An 18065-nucleotide genomic window follows, 5' to 3' on the forward strand; every position below is an offset into this window, starting at 1 on the left:
CATTTTAACATAAAACATAGTAGGGAACATTAGTAAGTGTACTGATAATAGTATTTTAAAATTTCACAATATAACTTATATCTTTGTGTAATTTGTATGTTTATTTTCTTGGTCTCAAGTGTGTGTGTGTGTGTGTGTGTGTGTGTGTGTGTGTGTGTGTGTTTGCTCTTGAGATGTCCAAGAATGATGTTTGCTCTGGAACCTTTAAAACAATGTGAAAATTAACCCAGAAGGCAGAAGGACATCATTGTGTTATCTTAGAATACAGAGGAGTAAAGATTTTTGGGCTGAATGTTAGGAAGGCAGACTTCTTTCCCAAGCAAAAATTGCTGTGCATCTCATTTACATTTTTAAGTGAAACAAAAATAACCTATATTCACAACAGGGAATAGGATGAAAGAGTGAAAAAAGGAAATATTGAGGAATGTAAATAATTCATATGATTATTGCTTAGGCCAGGAATCTTTATTGACTTTGAGAAGATGACACTACACTATTTGTGGTTGCAAAGCAGAGCAAATATCTATTATAATCTGTGAATGATAAAAGGAGAGGTACATTTGCAGAAGATTTCCTCTATTAGATCCAAAAATAGTTCTTAAGTTGGAAAATTGGAAAGGACACCCAATCAGCAACAGGAAGACAAAACTTGCACTAAAAACCTAAAGTAATTTTAGAAATCAACTTGCTAGCATTTTGAACTTATGTAGATGATTTCTCTGAACAGATCTGGGTGAATTCCCACTAGTTCCCAGAGACACTGAACATGTTTAGAGAACAGAACATTTTTTCAATACCTTCTTTCATGTCTTTGTTTCTCAAACTATAGATTATTGGGTTGAAAAATGGGACAAGAAAAGCAAACAAAATGGGGATTTGAGGAGGAACTGAAGCTGCACTGGAGACCCTCCCAAGATGAAGAAATGTCAGTAACTGTCATTCTAGGGAAGCTGCAGGAATTGAGCAGAGATAAGCCAATAGAAAGGCCACCTGGGCTACAACCCACATGGCCATAGTGGTGGAGCTAAACAAGCTCTTTAGAGAGAAGATTATGTTGCCATGGGCCCCAGATGCTGGTGATGGAGCCACAGGACTTGTTTGCCCAGCTGGATTTCAGTCTTGCTTTGGTCCTATCCCTTATTCTATGTCCCTAGTTTTGTGAATGGAAATATGTTTTCTATTCCTTTATATATTGGATACTTGTAAATTGCTTCTAATTCTACAGGAGCTCACAAGGGGAGGTTGCCTTGCACCTCAAAAAAGACTTTGGACTCAAACTTTGAGCAATCTTGAAACTGTTTAGACTATGGGGACTCTTGGGAATGGACTAAATGTGTTTTGCATTGTCAGATGAGTGTGAGCCTTTGGGGGCCAGGGGCAGAATGTTATGTTTTGGATATGAGATAAAAGCTTACGTGTGAGATAATGCAACAAGGTTCAGAGGAGAAATTATTGGATTGCGAGAGCCTGAACCCAATCAGTGAATTTATCCCCTGATAGACATTAACTGAGTAACTGAGTGGTAACTGAAGGCTGGAAGGGTGCGCCTGGAATGAAGTGGTCATTGGGAGGGTGTGGCTTTGGGGTATATATTTTATATCTGGTTAGTGTAATGTAGTCTGTCTGTCTGTCTGTCTGTCTCTCTCTCGAACTGCTTCCCTCTGCACACTCTTCTGCCGTGACATTCTATCTCACCTTGAGCCCTGAGGACTTGTATGGACTAAGACCTCTGAAACCGTGAGTCCTCAAATAAACCTTTTCCTCCTCTAAAGTTGGTCTGGTCAGGGTCCTTTAATCACAGCAGTGAAAAAGCTGACTAAACCACTCAGGAAGGCCAAGAAGGCCAACAAATACACATGCAAGAGACAGTCAGTGGGGGAGAGGGTCTTCCACTCACTGGCTAGATGGGGGAGCATCTTAGAGATGATGGTCTTGGTATCCAGATATCTAGGAAAGAGAGGATAATGAAGAAGAAATACATGGGGGTGTGCAAGCAGGACTCCTTCTAGTTGGATGGCAAAGAATACCATAAGATTAACAGCGATGAGGACCACGTAAATGAAGAAGAAGATAAAAGTAAGACCCTACCTTCCCATAAGTGCATAAAATTCAGTGCAGATTATTTTTTTGTTTAATTTTCTCTTTTTAATTTGGTCTTTTTTACTATGTCAAAATTCACTCTACATAAAAGTAGAGTGAATTTTGACATACATACATGGAATATAACTTCCCGGTTTTGTGACTGTACATGATACAGAGCTATAATGATCATGTATTCATATATGAACATAGGAAATTTATGTCAAATTCATTCTACTGTCTTTCCCATTTCCAAATGCCTTCCCTTACCTTCAATCACCATTGTCTAATCCAATCAGCTTCTTAATTGTCATCCTCTCAGATAAAAAAAAAAAAAGAGGGCTGGGGATGTGGCTCAAGCGGTAGCGCGCTCGCCTGGCATGCGTGCAGCCCAGGTTCGAACCTCAGCAACACATACAAACACAGATGTTGTGTCCGCCAAAAACTGAAAAATAAATATTAAAAATTCTCTCTCTCTCTACTGCTCTATCTCTCTCGCTCTCTCTTTAAAAAAAAAGAAAAGAAAAGAAAGAAAGAAATGGGGCTCTTACAGGACAGGTCTAGTTTTGCAAGTTACTTACATATTCAATTCATCCATTCATAATATATTTTATATGTTCATTCAAATATTTTGTGAGTACTTACTATATTCTGTGTACCATGCAGCATCCTAACATGAAATGAATCACTAGAATAGAGCCAGCATTTCCAGTACATAATGGCTCTATTTTCCCTAGCCAGCCACACCATGAGGTTCTCCTTAACGGTCAATTGCCTCTGCTAACCACAAACACACTTTCATAATAAGCAGAAAATGTTCCCCTAACATTTCTATCCTGTTTTAAAAGAATTTATGAATCTGCTATATCTTGCCTATGTATACATATGGATAAACACAGTGGATCTCTCCATTGTGTAAATCCACTAGAAATTAATTTTAAAAATAACCATGGGTAAACAGAAGAAAGATCCAGAGAGAGAGGGAAATACAGGGTGGGGAGAGGGAAGAGGAAGGAGAAGTAGTGGGGTCTGAATTAGAACAAGAGACATCTCATGCTTGTATAATAATGTCAAAATGGATTCTGTCATATAAAACTATAAAGAACCAATAAAAAGAAGAATTTATATCATTCACCTTGGTTCCTCTATATCAGTGTTTCTACTACTCAGAAAAAGAAGAAATCAAGATCCAAATCAACTCTTACAACACCACCCTCCACATACACACACAATGACAGGCTTCAAATGTGTGTCCTGGCCCCACAAAATTCACAAGCAGAAACCTTAATCACAGTGTCTCTGTATGGGAGATTGAGCTGGGAAGTAGGTGCTCATAATTAAACATAATTAAATGTGTTCATAAAAGTGGGTTCTACTTCCAAAAGTTTGCACCTTTATCTCTGAGGAAGAGACAGAAGCTTTGTCTCCACCACGAGAGCATACAGTGAGAACATGGCCAGCTGCAAGGCAGAAACGGAGCCCCACCAGGAAACCAATCAACTTGGCACCTGGATCTTGGAATCCTCAACCTGCAGAACTGTAAGAAAATAAAATTCATTTGTTTAAACCTCCAGACTGTGGTATTTTCTTATGGCAGACTGAGCACACTAATATATCCTGTAAGTGATTCTACTGGGATTAAGATATTCTCTCCTAAGTATTCCTATGACAAGGAAGTTTTTACTTTGAATATTATGGTTAATATTACAATAGTATATTTTCTTCATCAGTTAATTTTTATACTTTTGTAAAATTGATGTTTCACTAGTAAATATTCAGTGAATGTGGATGTCAATAATTATCAGGACAGATAATAAAGGGTGAACAGACTGGAGTTGTAACTTTGGCAACTTCTACCTGAATTCGGAATGAGAGAGTTTGGGGCTCAAAGGACAGACAATGGACCACTTTTAAGGAATTCTTCACTGTCTTTCATGGCCAATAATAGAGACAGAGGGATAAAGAGCTCCTCCTAAACCTAGAAGGCACTTTGATCCCATTATTAGATTGTTTTCAGAAGAATTTTAAGACATTCAAAGGCATTTTTAAGGGACTTTGGAGAGAATCATTTGGCCCAGAGATGTGCCTTTTCATTACAAAACCCACTTAGGTAGGAACATGAGGAAGCAAGGACATTAGAATAAAGGAAATGATAGCAACAATCTTCAAAACAAAACCAAACAAAATGATTTTCTGATTTCTAAGACATCATGATAATATGATAATATATGTAATAACACCCCCATTTTTTTGCAGTGCTGGAAATTGAACCCAGGGCCTAGCATATGCTCTATTGCTGAGCTACATCCCCAGCCTTAAATGTCTATTTTTAAAGTGCAAGAACCCACCCTTTCTTAATAGATGTAAAGATATTGGTAAATCTTTCCTAAAGTAATAAATGAATGAAAAATAAATTCTATGTATTGCAACCATCAAAAGTTTCATTGTAAGCAATATTTACACCTTATTTGCCCAAAGGCATATTTTCCTTATCCATGAGACATTGTGATATTTCTAATTTTTTATCATTATACTATTCTGTGCATGAGTAATGGATGATAATAATGACAACAAAGACAACAATGATAATAGATAAATAGCACATCTCATTTGTGTTGCCAAAGGAAGATGTCAGTTATGTTTTGGTCATAAGACTCTGAATTATTGCCCAAATCGTTGAGAGCTGATATTGGTTATTGGAATTGAAAATGTAATGAAAACATTTCAATGGAAGAGACTTAGCTATCTCTTAACTTCTTTCAGAGGTAAAGCCATGTCCTAGATAAGAGAACACTTCAGCTCCTGGTTACATTAGGATCAAGAGAAAATACTAAATAGAGGTGTTCTTTATGTGCTAGGAGCCACAAGCAAATAATATGATGCATGGCACTTTTGGTTGTAAGGTGACATGCCAGCTAGCCACTGAGATGATACGATTATGTTAAGATTTACATTCATATGGAAATTGGACTCCTGCTGTTCACCTTGGCCTGCTACGGACTCCTGGAGAGTTCCCATTGGTTGGGGAAGGATAGTAGGAGGAAATTCCGGGGGAGGTCCGCATGCCCCCAGTTCCGGTAGACGCATGCGTGGGTGGACCGGTTTTTGCTTGCCTGCGCCTACGGAGTATTGGCGGCTTTTTCAAAAATAAAGTTTTGTTCCTGCTTGAGTGGCTCGTGATTCTGTGCCCAGCCAAGACTGCGGCATTTATGCCTTCCAGAAAAGTTCTCTATTATTGGCAAAGCATGAAAGCAAAGCACTCTTTAAAAGTGGCCACGTTGCCCTTAGTTTTTGCCAAGAACTCTTTCTACGTTAAATGGAGATAGATATCTAAAGATAAACATGTGCTAAATACTTTTGAAGACTCAAAGCAATCATAATTTTTCTTTGAAGATTTTCTTGATTCACCAAGCACAATCACTACTTCCTCTATTATGAATTTTGCTGTGATTCTTTTTCATATGGTACTTTCATGAGCCTCTCTACTATTTTTCAATGGAAGCTTTTGTAGGACAAAAGACAAAGTTCATTTCGTTACTTAAAAATTAACTATATTGCCTGAAAGATAAAAAAAAACTGCTCAATGATTAATGGTTTAATAGATTCATAAGATTTCTGATATTCCAAAAATGATAGCAGAGAGTTAACATTGAACATAAATAGTAACCTTCAGATTCCATGTTTTATTGCTTATGGGAGGTTTCCCACAAATGATCCTAAAGTTCACATTTGAGTCATCTATATTTAGCCAAGCACAGTAGCACACACCTCTCATCCAAACAAATCTAGATGCCAAGGCCAGAGGATTATAAGTTTGAGGGCAGCCTTTGCAACTTAGCAAGACCCTCAACAACTTAGGTAGAACCTCTCTCACAATAAAAAATAAAAATGCCTGGGGATGTAGCTCAGTGGTAAGTCTCCCTAGGTACAATTCCCTGTACCAAAAAAAAAAAAGAAAGAAAGAAAAGAAAAAGAAAGAGAAAAAAAAAGAAAGTCATCCAAATTTTTATTAACATATTTTACACATGAAAATATTTTGTGTACATAGCATCCTTATTTCCCTGCTAATTTCTTTATTCCTCGGGCTTTAAATAATGGAATTAAAAGTGGTGATAAAATGCATACATAAAACTGATAATGGTTTCCTAGAAAAAGTGACTACATATTTGAAGATGTATATAGTATCATGGGTATCATGCATATGTCTCAAAAATGTGTTAAATTGTAATGAACATAATTATTTGATGAGATGAGAAGCACAGTGAAAGAATACACTGCAAAATACTTAACAATGTATTTTGTAACAATGTATTTGTAACAATAATTTGTAATAGTATTATCGTTTCTGCTGTTACTTATTTATTTTATTTTTGGTGATTCGGGAGATTGAACCAGGGGCCTGAAGGATTGATATAATAAGACAGCCAGTTCTACCAGCAAGACAGCACTGTCCTCTCCTGTAAATCCTCTTTGCTGATCACCAGATATTGCTAGGGTACACGCAGGCCACTCATGAAAGTTTTGCTTTCTACTCCTAGTACTTTATGCTCTGCTAGACTAGAGCTTTGGTTCCAATGGGAATAATGCTTCCATCGGGAGACTCAGCACTGATTTCACTAACTGGGAGTGAAGTGCCACCTGAGCCCTTGGGACTCCTCATGCTTGTGTTAATGCACAAAGAAGGAAGTTACAGAGCTGGCCAGGTGGCTCTTTCAGACGACCTAGGGCGGTTTGCTCTATTATTTTGTAGAGTAAGGAAGGAGCATGTGTGCAACACAGGAGGTCTTTAGGAGTGTCTCCTAGTGTCACCACACCCTATGATTACAGTGTATGGAAAACTACAGTCCAATTCAGGCAGGACGACTAATAGCCCTGACCCTTCAGGAATGAAGGCTTGGGTAACCCATAGACATATCATTTAACCCTGATAAGCCATATTTTCTTCTCTTCCAAAACAGAACTGAGGGGCTGGGCATGTAGCTCTGCAGTAGAACATTTGCCTAGTGTGCTTCAGGCCCTGGGTTCAATCTCCAGAATCACCAAAAATAAAATAAATAAGTAACAGCAGAAATGATAATATCTATTACAAATTATTGTTACAAATACAATGCCTTTAATATGAAGAGTTCCCAAAACATGGACATATTCATTTTTATCAAGAATCAATAAATGGATGGTTTCAAACTAAAAAGCTTCTTCCTAGCAAAGGAAACACTCAATAATGTGAGGAGAGAGCCTGCAGATTGGGAGAAAATCTTTACCACATGCATCCTGAATAAAGCATTAATCTCTAGGATACACAAAGAATTCAAAAAACTTAACACTGAAAAAAAATAATCCAGTCAATAAATGGGCTAAGGAAGTGTACAAGCACTTCACAGAAGAAGAAATACATTTGATCAACAAATATATGAAAAATTGTTCAACATCTCTAGCAATTAGAGAAATTCAAATTAAAACTGCACTAAAATTCCATCTCACTCCAGTCAGGATGGCAATCTTCAAGAATACAGGCAATGTAAATGTTGGAGAGGATGTGGGGAAAAAGGTACACTCATACATTGCTGGTGGGACTGCAAATTGATACAACCACCCTCTATGGAAAGAAGAATGGAGATTCCTCAGAAAACTCAGAATGGAATCACCATTTGACCCAGCTATACCTCTCTTTAGTTTATACCCAGAGGACTTAAAATCAGCATAGTACAGTGATGCATCCTTGGCAAAGTTTAAAGTAACTCAATTCACAATAGCTAAACTATGGAACCAAACTAGGTGTCCTTCAATAGATGAATAGATAAAGAAAATGTCATATATATATATATATATATATATATATATATATATATATATATATATATGCTTTCAATGGGATATTACTCAGCTTTAAAGAAGAATGAAATTATGATATTTGCCAGTAAAGGGATGGAATTGGAGAATATCACACTAAGCAAAGGCTGAATGTTTTCTCTAATATGCAGATGCAATAAGAGGAGGGTAAATAGAGAAAAACAGAATTACCTTAGATTAGGTAGAGGGGAGTGAAGGGAGAGAATGGTAGGGGATGTGGGGATAAGAAGAATAGCAGAATGAAACAGATATTATTACCTTATGTATATATGTCACTTCATGATCCATGTGATTCTACAATATTTACAATCAGAAAAATGAGAAATTACAGCTCATGTATGTATGACATATAAAAATTCATAAATGCATGGTACTGTATAACTAATTAAAACAAATTAAACATTTTTAAATTGAAACATAAATAAATAAATTACAATTATGTAGATTCATATTGTTTTTTTATTATTACCAATAAAATTCGGTTAAAACTTGGTTAATGAAAGCAACATAATTTGGAGGAAAAGAATATATTTCATGTCAACAAAGAATGAGTTAGCATCATGAGCTCTCTCCAGGTCAGAAGATGTGTTTGTTTCTGTAATCCTCTGCACTCATTAAGGACATCTTTACAAGGTAACATTATCGTCAACTCACCACAAACTTCCTTTTACTATTTTCTTTTCTATTGTTTCCCTCAGTTTAAAATAATTCTTACCCAACACACACACACACACACACACAAATCCACTCTCATGAGCACACACATGCACAGGTTTGCTAGTAAAAGTACTTTAGCTAATCATTTGTAGTGAAATTTGAATTAATCATGGAAGGTTTTAGGCAGAGAGTAGAGTGCTAAGAAGTAACCCAGTCTGCAGAGGGAAAATTAGCTAGAATGTAGACCTGTATGGAAATAAAAGAGGTAATTTTAGCTATATTTATTTACAGGTACCATGTACATCTAGGAAGGTATTATATATACAAAAAAGACAGAGAGAACAAAGAGGATTGCCCTTTTATACAATGGATGGTCATGTGTATTAATTCTGTAAAAATATTAGTAAATTTAGAACAGTTACCCAATCTGTAAAGTAATACCATTTCTCATGTCTTTTAAAATTTTTTTTTAGTTGTCACTGGACTTTTATTTTATTTATTTATATGTGGTGTTGAGAATCAAACCCAGGGCCTCACAAGTGCTAGGGAAGTGCTCTATGACTGAGCCACAACCCCAGCCCTCTCATGTCTTTTGCAGAACATTAAAAATATGCTATGTGAACTCAGCAGTGTTTCTTGATTTCCCTCATTTTTTTTAAACATAGTGTTCTCTGAAGCCTTCCTTCTGTGTATCTCTCTTTCACACCAGACCTACAGCTGCTCTCTTTCTCTGCTCCATTCCACCTCATTAGTAGATAGCACTGATGTTTTTAAAACTATGACCTTCTCCTTGACTTCTGTCTTTCCATCCAGCTTTCAGGTATCCACGATTCAGTGGTGAGGGTCAGGGAAGGACTGTGCCACAGAAGCAAGGAAATGAGGCCACCAACTAGAGAGTTTGTGTTGGTGGGCTGGGGACCGCTAGAAATCCCAGCATTTTCACTATTGTAAGTTTTACCCATCCCAACTGAGGCATTGGTCTTCGTGAAGTTCATATAGTAGAAAGAAAGAGAGAGAGAGAGAGAGAGAGAGAGAGAGAGAGAGAGAGAGAGAGAGAAGGAGGGAGGGAGGGAGGGAGGGAGGAAGATCAGCAGAAAGGAGTGCTTCCTTAACAAGGCAGAATAAAAAAGAATCCAAAATCCTAAAAGCCAAGGGAGAAAGGAGCTTGAAAAAATAATTGTTGTCCAGTACAATAGATCAATTGCCCAGAACAATCAAAATATAGCATGGTGATGCTGACTTGCTCATTCAACAGTTATTCGTTGTTTCATACAATGCAGCAGGCTGCAGTGGCACACACCTGTCATCCTCGCAGCTCCAGAGACTGAGGCGGGAAGATGGTGATGTCAAAGCCAACCTCAGCAAAAGGAAGGAACTAAGCAACTCATTGAGACCCTGTCTCTAAATAAAACACAAAATAGGACTGGGCACATGGCTCAGAGGTTGAATCCCCCTGGCCCCACAAAAAAAAAAAAAAAATGTACAATGCATTAGATCACAGTGAAAACAAAGATTAGGATTTTAACTTATCCTGAGAAACAGATTATTGGATGCACTATTTGAAGCCAATTTGCTTCTTCATCAATACTCGAATACTCAATTTACAACGTGGGGTTATTCTTCAAATATCTCCATGGGAGGCCCCATGGAGAAAACTAGTCTTAGAAAGATGATTTTTTTCAGTTACCCTGTCTTACAAACAAATGTTTCTATTCTACCAGAATTAAACTGTTCACCCAGATCATTTCAACAAAATGAACTGATTTCAACTTGACATGAAGTTTAATAAACAAAGTTAGAATCAAAAGTATGAGGAATTGGACAAAGATTGAAGAGAAGCTGTCAGAATCAGCTATTAGCAAAGTTTGATGACTATTGAGCTTTAGGAGACCAGTTTCACTAAAAGACTTATTTCTGAGAGTTGAGGATAAAAAAAAGAACCAGTTACCATATATAATCACAGCTGAAAGACCTTACTGCAGGTCCCTGGTCTTATGAAAGAAGTTCTTGGCTTGTCCCATGTGCTTTCTGATGGCTTCTTTTATCTCTTTATTCCTCAAGCTGTAGATAATGGGATTAAAGAAGGGGGATAAAACTGCAAAGGACAGAGCAATGGCTGTATCCCAGAAGAGAGAGTAGGTGGCAGAGAAGCGGAGATACATGAGAGCCACGCTGCCAAAGAAGAGCAGAAAGACTGTGAGGTGGGAGACACACGTGGAAAATGCTTTGCGGCGACCTTCAGCTGAACGAATCCGGAGAATCACAGCCACAATACCAACATAGGACAGGACGATGAGGGTCACCGCTGTGATGATCTCCACTGCATGGACAACATCCACCACCTGGATCATGACGATGGCTTGTGTGTTGGTGCAGGCCAGGCGCAGCACTGGGAGGAAGTCACAGAAGATATGCTCCAGGTGATTAGAGCCACAAAATGGCAGGGTGGAGATCCAGGCAATCTCAGGGAGCGGTGTGAGAAAGCCGCAAATGCAGCAACCCAAAGTCAACTGGGCACACAGCTTGGGGGTCATGATGGTGGGATAGTGAAGAGGGCTGCAGATGGCCAGGTAGCGGTCAAAGGCCATCGCTGTCAAGAGGCAGACCTCACTGATGCCTGTGGAGTGGAAGAAATACATCTGTAGGAGGCAGCCATTAAGGGAAATACTCCTTCGTTCACTGAGCAGGCTAGAAAGCATCTTTGGGATGGTGGCCGTGGTATACCAAATCTCCAGGAAAGAAAGGGCGCTGATGAAGAAGTACATGGGGGTGTTCAGGTGAGCGTTCAGCTGCACCACGGTAATGATAACCAGGTTCCCAACAACAATGAAAGCATAGATGAAGAGCAGGGGAACAAAGCAGAGGACAGAATCTCCCCAGGAATGAGGGAAAGCAGAGAAGATAAACTCCTGAGCACTGGTCTGATTGGGGCTCTCCATCTCCAGGGAAAAAGTGAGGGTTTCAACTCCTAGTGCACACAAGGCTTCCAGACAGCGTCTCCTGTTCTGAGAGACAATGCCTCTGGGTAGACCCCTGTATCGGGGATGTAGAGAAATACAATTGAAAAACCAGATGGCTTATACTCCATGCTTGTTTACCATTCTGCAATTGTAGTAAGAAAAAAATGTAGTCAGAAAGCACATCCAATGGTTTGAACCAGTGATTCTCAAATATTAGCATGCATCAGAATCACTTGGAAACTTGTTAAAAGTCAGATTGCTGGTTCTCAACCCAAGAGTTTCTAATTCAATGAAACGGAGTTAGAACACAATGGCTTATAGGTAATGTTGATCCTTCTGGTCAGACCATACTTTTAAAAAACTAGTCTTACGAAGATGATTTTCAGTTACCATATCTTACAAACAAATGTTATGATTCTATCAGAATTAAAGTGTTCACACAGATCATTATAACAAAAATGATCTGATTTCAACTTGACATGAAGTTTAATAAACAAAGTTAGAATCAAAAGCATATGAGGAAAGTAGAGAAAGATTGAAGAGAAGCTGTCAGATTCAGCTATTAGCAAAGTTTGATGACTAGGGAGCTTTAGGAGACCAGATTCACTAAAAAAATTATTTCTGAGAGTTGAGGATAAAAAAGAACCAGTTCAGATATATAATCACAGCTGAAAGATCTTATTGCAGGTAATTTGTTGAAACATAGAAATAATAATTGAAGGAATAGCAAGCAGTTAACATGATGATCTTTAAATCTTACTGATATCTCCCCACAAGTGTTATAAAATTTATACCTCAAGCTATCAGCTCTTCTGATTCTTGACATATGATTTAATTCATCATTATAATGATAAACAGGAGGATATTACTGGTGAATTTTTCTCATTTCCTCTCCTTCCTCCCTCTAAATTACTGTCCTTCTCTGTGCTTGTACAGTCTGTTGACCTTCTTAGTTAATGTGACTCCAAAATGTCTTGATTTGGACCTGTCCCTAAGCCCCACAATTTCTTCACAACTCTTACTTAGAAACCTCACCTTGATCCAACTTTTTACCTGTGTCTGTTAGGTAGGGAATTGAGTCCCTATCTCACATTCATATGCTGAATTTCTAACCCTCATTCCTGTTTATTCCTTGTGATTAATATATGGGTGTGTGTGGGTGTGGGTATAAGTGTATGTGTATGGGTGTGGGTATAAGTGTATGCTACATTGACACACAATGTCTATATCTACACCTATTCCTCCAAATTATATATTCATTTGTTCTTTTTAAATTATTTCTTTTTTAATTGCATTGTATTCTGCTGTTATGAATTTTTAAAATAAAATCAATTAAAAATAAATAAATTACTTCTTTTAATTTAGTTTTCATATACGTACCTGATATATCCTGTAAGTCTTGATGACCCCACCAGTCTCAGTACCTCTCCTAACTATGGCCTTCAGAACAAGGTTCTAAAAACTGAACCATTATTTCAGGAAGGCAACTTCTAAGCAGATCCAGACCTAACTCTCTAATTTACGAAGGATATATTATTAAGTCAGGTGTACTAGTTGCAAAAATGCAACCCCAGCAAATTGGAAGGCTGAGGTATGAAGATTGCAAGCTTTAGGACCCTAAGAAATTTGTGAGACCCAGTCTCCAATTAAAAAAAATACTAAAGAAAGAACTAGGGATGTAGCTCGGGGGCAAAGTTCCCCTGGGTTCAATCTCCAGAATTATTATTAATAATAATAATAATAATAATAATAATAATAATAATAATAATAAAATACAATTAAGCCAAAGAAAGGATTAAGAAAATCATAAACTAAAAGTATTGAACTTTTCCCACTGAAATCTTCTCTAATCCAAAATTTAGTAAAGATAACTCTGAAGTTAACTCTGAAATGCAAATACTAGAGACACTAACTGCCAACAGCCATATGGAAATCTCATCTGATTCTTGGACCACTCATTCCTGAAACATCAGAAATCAATCACAATGCTCACCTGAGACTTCAGAGCAATCCTAACAGCTTGGCCCTCCTTGCATCTCACCCAGCGCTGGAGAAATTTAATAATCAAAGCCTCACGGTGTCTTAACTTCCCTTGTAAAACTCTTTCTCCACTTCTCAAAACCTTCTCATTGGCTACCTACCATATCTACAGGCTCAGTGAAGCTCTCCCTTGTAAGTAGGTATGTTGTTCTTTGTCTGGATACCTCCCATTACCCCCAAATTAATTGATTCACTAACCTTGCTGCTGTTGGAATAAATATAGGGGAAGTCTCTATCTTTCCTACCCTGATGTGGGATATACAGAGCTACTCTACTAAGACAAACTTTCTTTGCTTTTCTGTTATGTTTTTTTTCCCCTGAATCCTCCATCTAAACTAAATTTCCTTCATCCATCAGTAATACATATATCTGACTCTCCCTGTAGAGTCTCTCTCTCTCTCTCTCTCTCTCTCTCTCTCTCTCTCTCTCTCTCTGTCTGTCTCCCTCTGTATATCTTTTTCTGAACATGCATAGAATGCTGGAGTAAATATATAGACTCTCTTGGGATTTCTACACAAATCACTCAAGATAAGTAGAAAAACATCTCCATAATGGCTCCAGTTAGGAAAAGAGCTTGGCTAGTAATTAGGAGAACCCCAATCCCATGGAACTCCAAACCAATCCCAAATGAGATAGCTTGGGAACTCTAGGCACTGGAATAAAATTACTACTCCTCTTGTCTGTTTTTCCTTCCCTTACCAGGTACTTCTGGTTGGACTGACTTTTTGATGCATCACAATTCTGAAAACACAAGATACAGATTTTGGCAATCTTGATACTGTAGTGAGGGAGTTCCACATAGATGCAGTAATGGAAGAAGGGCGCTTGGTTATTACTTGGTCCTACTTGAGTTGGTTTAATTTAGGAAATACAATTGCAATTGCACATTATGCCTACTGATTTCATATAGAAGTCTAAGGCTAATATTTTATTTTATTTTTTTATTGGGTGTTCAAAACATTACAAAGCTCATGACATATCATCTTCCATACATTTGATTCAAGTGGGTTATGAACTCCCATTTTTAACCCAAATACAAGTTGCAGAATCACATCAGTTACACATCCACATTTTTGCATAATACCATATTAATGACTGTTGTATTCTGCTACCTTTCCTACTCCCTACTATCCCCCCTCCCCTTCCCTCTCATTTTCCCTCTCTACCCCATCTACTGTTGTTTAATTATCTCCCTTGTTTTTTTCCCCCTCACAAACTCTTATATTTATTTTTTATTAGCTACACAAGACATTACAATGACCTTGGCAATTCATACATTTTAAACAATTGGGGTATAATTTCTCATTTTTCTGATTGTACAGATTGCAGAATCACACTGATCATAGAGTCACCTATATACATACAGCAATCATAATGTCTGTTATATTCTGCTGCCTTTCCTATCCCCCCTCCCCTTCCCCTCCCATCATTGCTCTCTATCCAATCTAATGTGAAACACTTTTTTTTTCAAATATTCTGTTCTGCGTTCTGCTCCTGATGCCACCAGCAGTGTCCAGAGCCTGAATGCTCTGCGTCCTACACATATCACCCACTAGATAAAGAAGTCTTTTGCTTTTAAAATCAGCCTTACCAAAAAAAAAAAAAATCCTCAAAGAAAGTTTCTAGACATAGGCAAAATGGAAACAGCTTCTTAGCCAGAACATAACACTAATGGCCTTTACTCAAAATTCCAATAGAGTCATTCTTTGAACCTATTTGAGCCCTGTCTTTATTGTCCCCAGTCCTATTGGCCTTCTGGTCTCCTGAGCTCCCACCAGAATTAGCCATGAAGCTTTCCTTGCAACAACCTAAAGCATTTCTAGCTTGCAGTATTAAGCATCTTAAAATTCCTTGCACCAATTCCAAAAAGCTCGAAAAGCTTCTGATACACGTGGTCAGGTTAGTCACAGCAACAACTCCACTGTCAGTACCAATTTCTGTTTTAGTCAGCTTTTTCGTTGCTGGTGCTGTGACTTAAAGACCCACCCAGTACAATTATGGAGGAGGAAGAGTTTATTTGAGGGCTCATGGTTTCAGAGGTCTAAATCCATAGAAGCCCAGCTTCATTTCTCAGGGATGGAGATGAGGCTGAACATGGAGGAAGAATGTGGCAAAGGGAAGCAGCTCACAGAACGATGATCAAGAAGTCTAATGACTTTTCACCACTACCTAACTCTTGTTGAAATCTAAATGTATATGCAATATAAATGATAGTATGATTTTCAACAAAGACAAATTCAGCAATTTACCTGACACAACAATATTACATAGAATAATATGAATGTTGTGCTATGCTGAACTGAACATTTTGTTTATGTACATATGGCAAGCATCAGGGATAAGAAAAGTAGAAAATTCTACAGTCCTTCAATATAGTGTGTATGTGTGTTATATGCACATTGTTTTCAGAGCTTTTTTATTTTACCCTTACCTGAAGAATCAGGTAGTAAGAGCTAACTAAAATGTCTAAAATCTTAGGATGCTATAAGGTCAGTTGAGCCCATATACAGCAGAATGTCATAATTCATCAAGTGTGTTACACATGGACATGGGCACAGAAATGACAATCATTGAGCTTTGTGCTCCTGTAGGTCAGCTGCATTGGAAGGAGTTAAGCTAAACTGCAGGATCTGCACTCTGGGTTCTGTCCCCAGGCACTGTCCTTTCAGCAGGTGGAATTCACATCAGCTCCTTGTGTCTTTCATTCTGTGAACCATTGAATGACTCTCTGGGGCACTAACTTCACATGGGTTCAAGACTGAAAGGGAAGCAGCCTTCAGGGGACAAACCCAAATAAAAAAGGACACACTCACTCTCCCAAATGTCCATTGACATCCTGATAGCAAAATAAGGAGAAAAAGGCCGTCCCATATAGTGAGTTCTGAAAATACATATGACCTACCATGAGTCTTTTCATTACAAGCTTGTGGATCTATAAATCTGTCACAGGGATATGAAGAACTGAGACCTATAACTCAATTTATCATAATTTCTTGTTATAGAAATGCTACATCTTTAACTTGCCAGTGAAAAGAATTGATGTGCTTCACACCACAACTACAGTTCTTCATTTAATCTCTATGCCAGTTGTCATACTATTGAAATTGTGTTGAAAGTGTTAAATTGATTTATTATTGGTATGAGTATTTACCAATAATATTTTTATTAAGACTTGTATACATATTTGCACATTTTTCTTTAATAATTCAATTTCCTGAAGTTTATCTTGAAACAATTTTAATCCAAAGATCTTTATGTAAGAACATGATTCTTGCAATATTTATAAGAATGATGATAAGCAGAAAACAATATAAAGGTTCAAAGTAGAGAGGTAATTTGTATATCCATTCAATGAGACATGTCACTATGATTAAACTAGTGGTTATAAATACTATTTGGATTGCAAGAGACTCAGAATATAACTTTGAGTTAATAGAAATACGGATTATAAAATTGCCAGGCATGGTGGCACAGGACTATCATGCTAATTACAGGGAAGGCTAAGGGAGAAGGATTCAAGTTCAAGGCCATCTCATGAAACTTTGTCTCAAAAACAAAAAAGAAGAAGAAAATTGTGTATTTATCATATTAAAAGTAATGTAATATCATTTAATCAGCCCTGCAATGGAAAAGAAAGAGAAAATAATTTTAGATTAATGGATTAAATGTTACTAATTTGATTATAGATGTAAATATATGCATTTATTTTATCTTAACCATTTTTTGTATTAATTCTACATAGAATAATACATTTTCAAAGGTGAATGTCACCTACTCAATTGTTTGTAAGTAATTAACCCAATACCAAATATAACCTATGATCTCAGCACCTGGAGTGCATGCTTCTCTGTAGTATTAAGAATAAAATAAAGTATGGTGGCACATACCTGTAATCCCAGAGGCTCAGGAGGCTGAGGCAGGAGGACCGAGAGAGTTCAATTCTAGCCTCAGCAATTTAATGAGGCTGTAAGCAACTTAGCAAGATCATTTTTCTAAATAAAATATAAAAAGGTTTGGGTATGTGCCTCAGTGGTTAAATGCCCCTGGGTTCAATCCTCAGTACCCCCAAAAAAAATCAATAAAGAAAAATTAGGGGGACAGAAAATATTTCTTTGAGGCATAGAATTATTATTTTTGTGTGCCGGGTTTCAGTTTTCGCGACTAAAAGGCTCAGGGGTCACTCCAGTTAAACTGGGCTAATTGGGCTGCACGAAATAACCACACAAGAGACACAAATACCTTTTTCTTTGGGGTTGCTGTGACGGCTCCTCTGACCTTAAGGGTCCGCAGGAAGAAAGAGAGCGAGAGCAGGCACTGACCCCTTTTATTGAGGAGAAGCTCTTCAAATGAGGCAAGGGGTCAGTTTTCAGGGGGCTGAGTCTATCTTCATGATGTCCACTGTCAGCAGGTTGACTGACACCTAGGTAGGCCACACCCAAAGGCACAGTAAGAGAAGGGGACACACACAAGGCACTTCCA

The 18065-nt window shown here is 37.7% G+C and overlaps 2 protein-coding genes across 2 annotated transcripts in view; one reads left to right on the top strand and one right to left on the bottom strand.

The window, feature by feature from the left end:
• LOC308655784 (interferon-activable protein 203-like) overlaps positions 1-18065 on the top strand; it is a 441182-nt gene that overhangs the window by 230166 nt on the left and 192951 nt on the right. The window lies entirely within an intron of this gene.
• OR6K2 (olfactory receptor family 6 subfamily K member 2) lies at positions 10560-11525 on the bottom strand (the record flags this gene model as incomplete). Its single annotated transcript, XM_081308213.1, has 1 exon — positions 10560-11525. The coding sequence occupies one exon, from the start codon at positions 11523-11525 to the stop codon at positions 10560-10562; it is 966 nt and encodes a 321-aa protein (XP_081164339.1).

The sequence above is a fragment of the Spermophilus citellus genome (assembly GCF_964194105.1).
Source record: "Spermophilus citellus genome assembly, chromosome: 9".
Taxonomy (NCBI): Eukaryota; Metazoa; Chordata; class Mammalia; order Rodentia; family Sciuridae; genus Spermophilus; species Spermophilus citellus.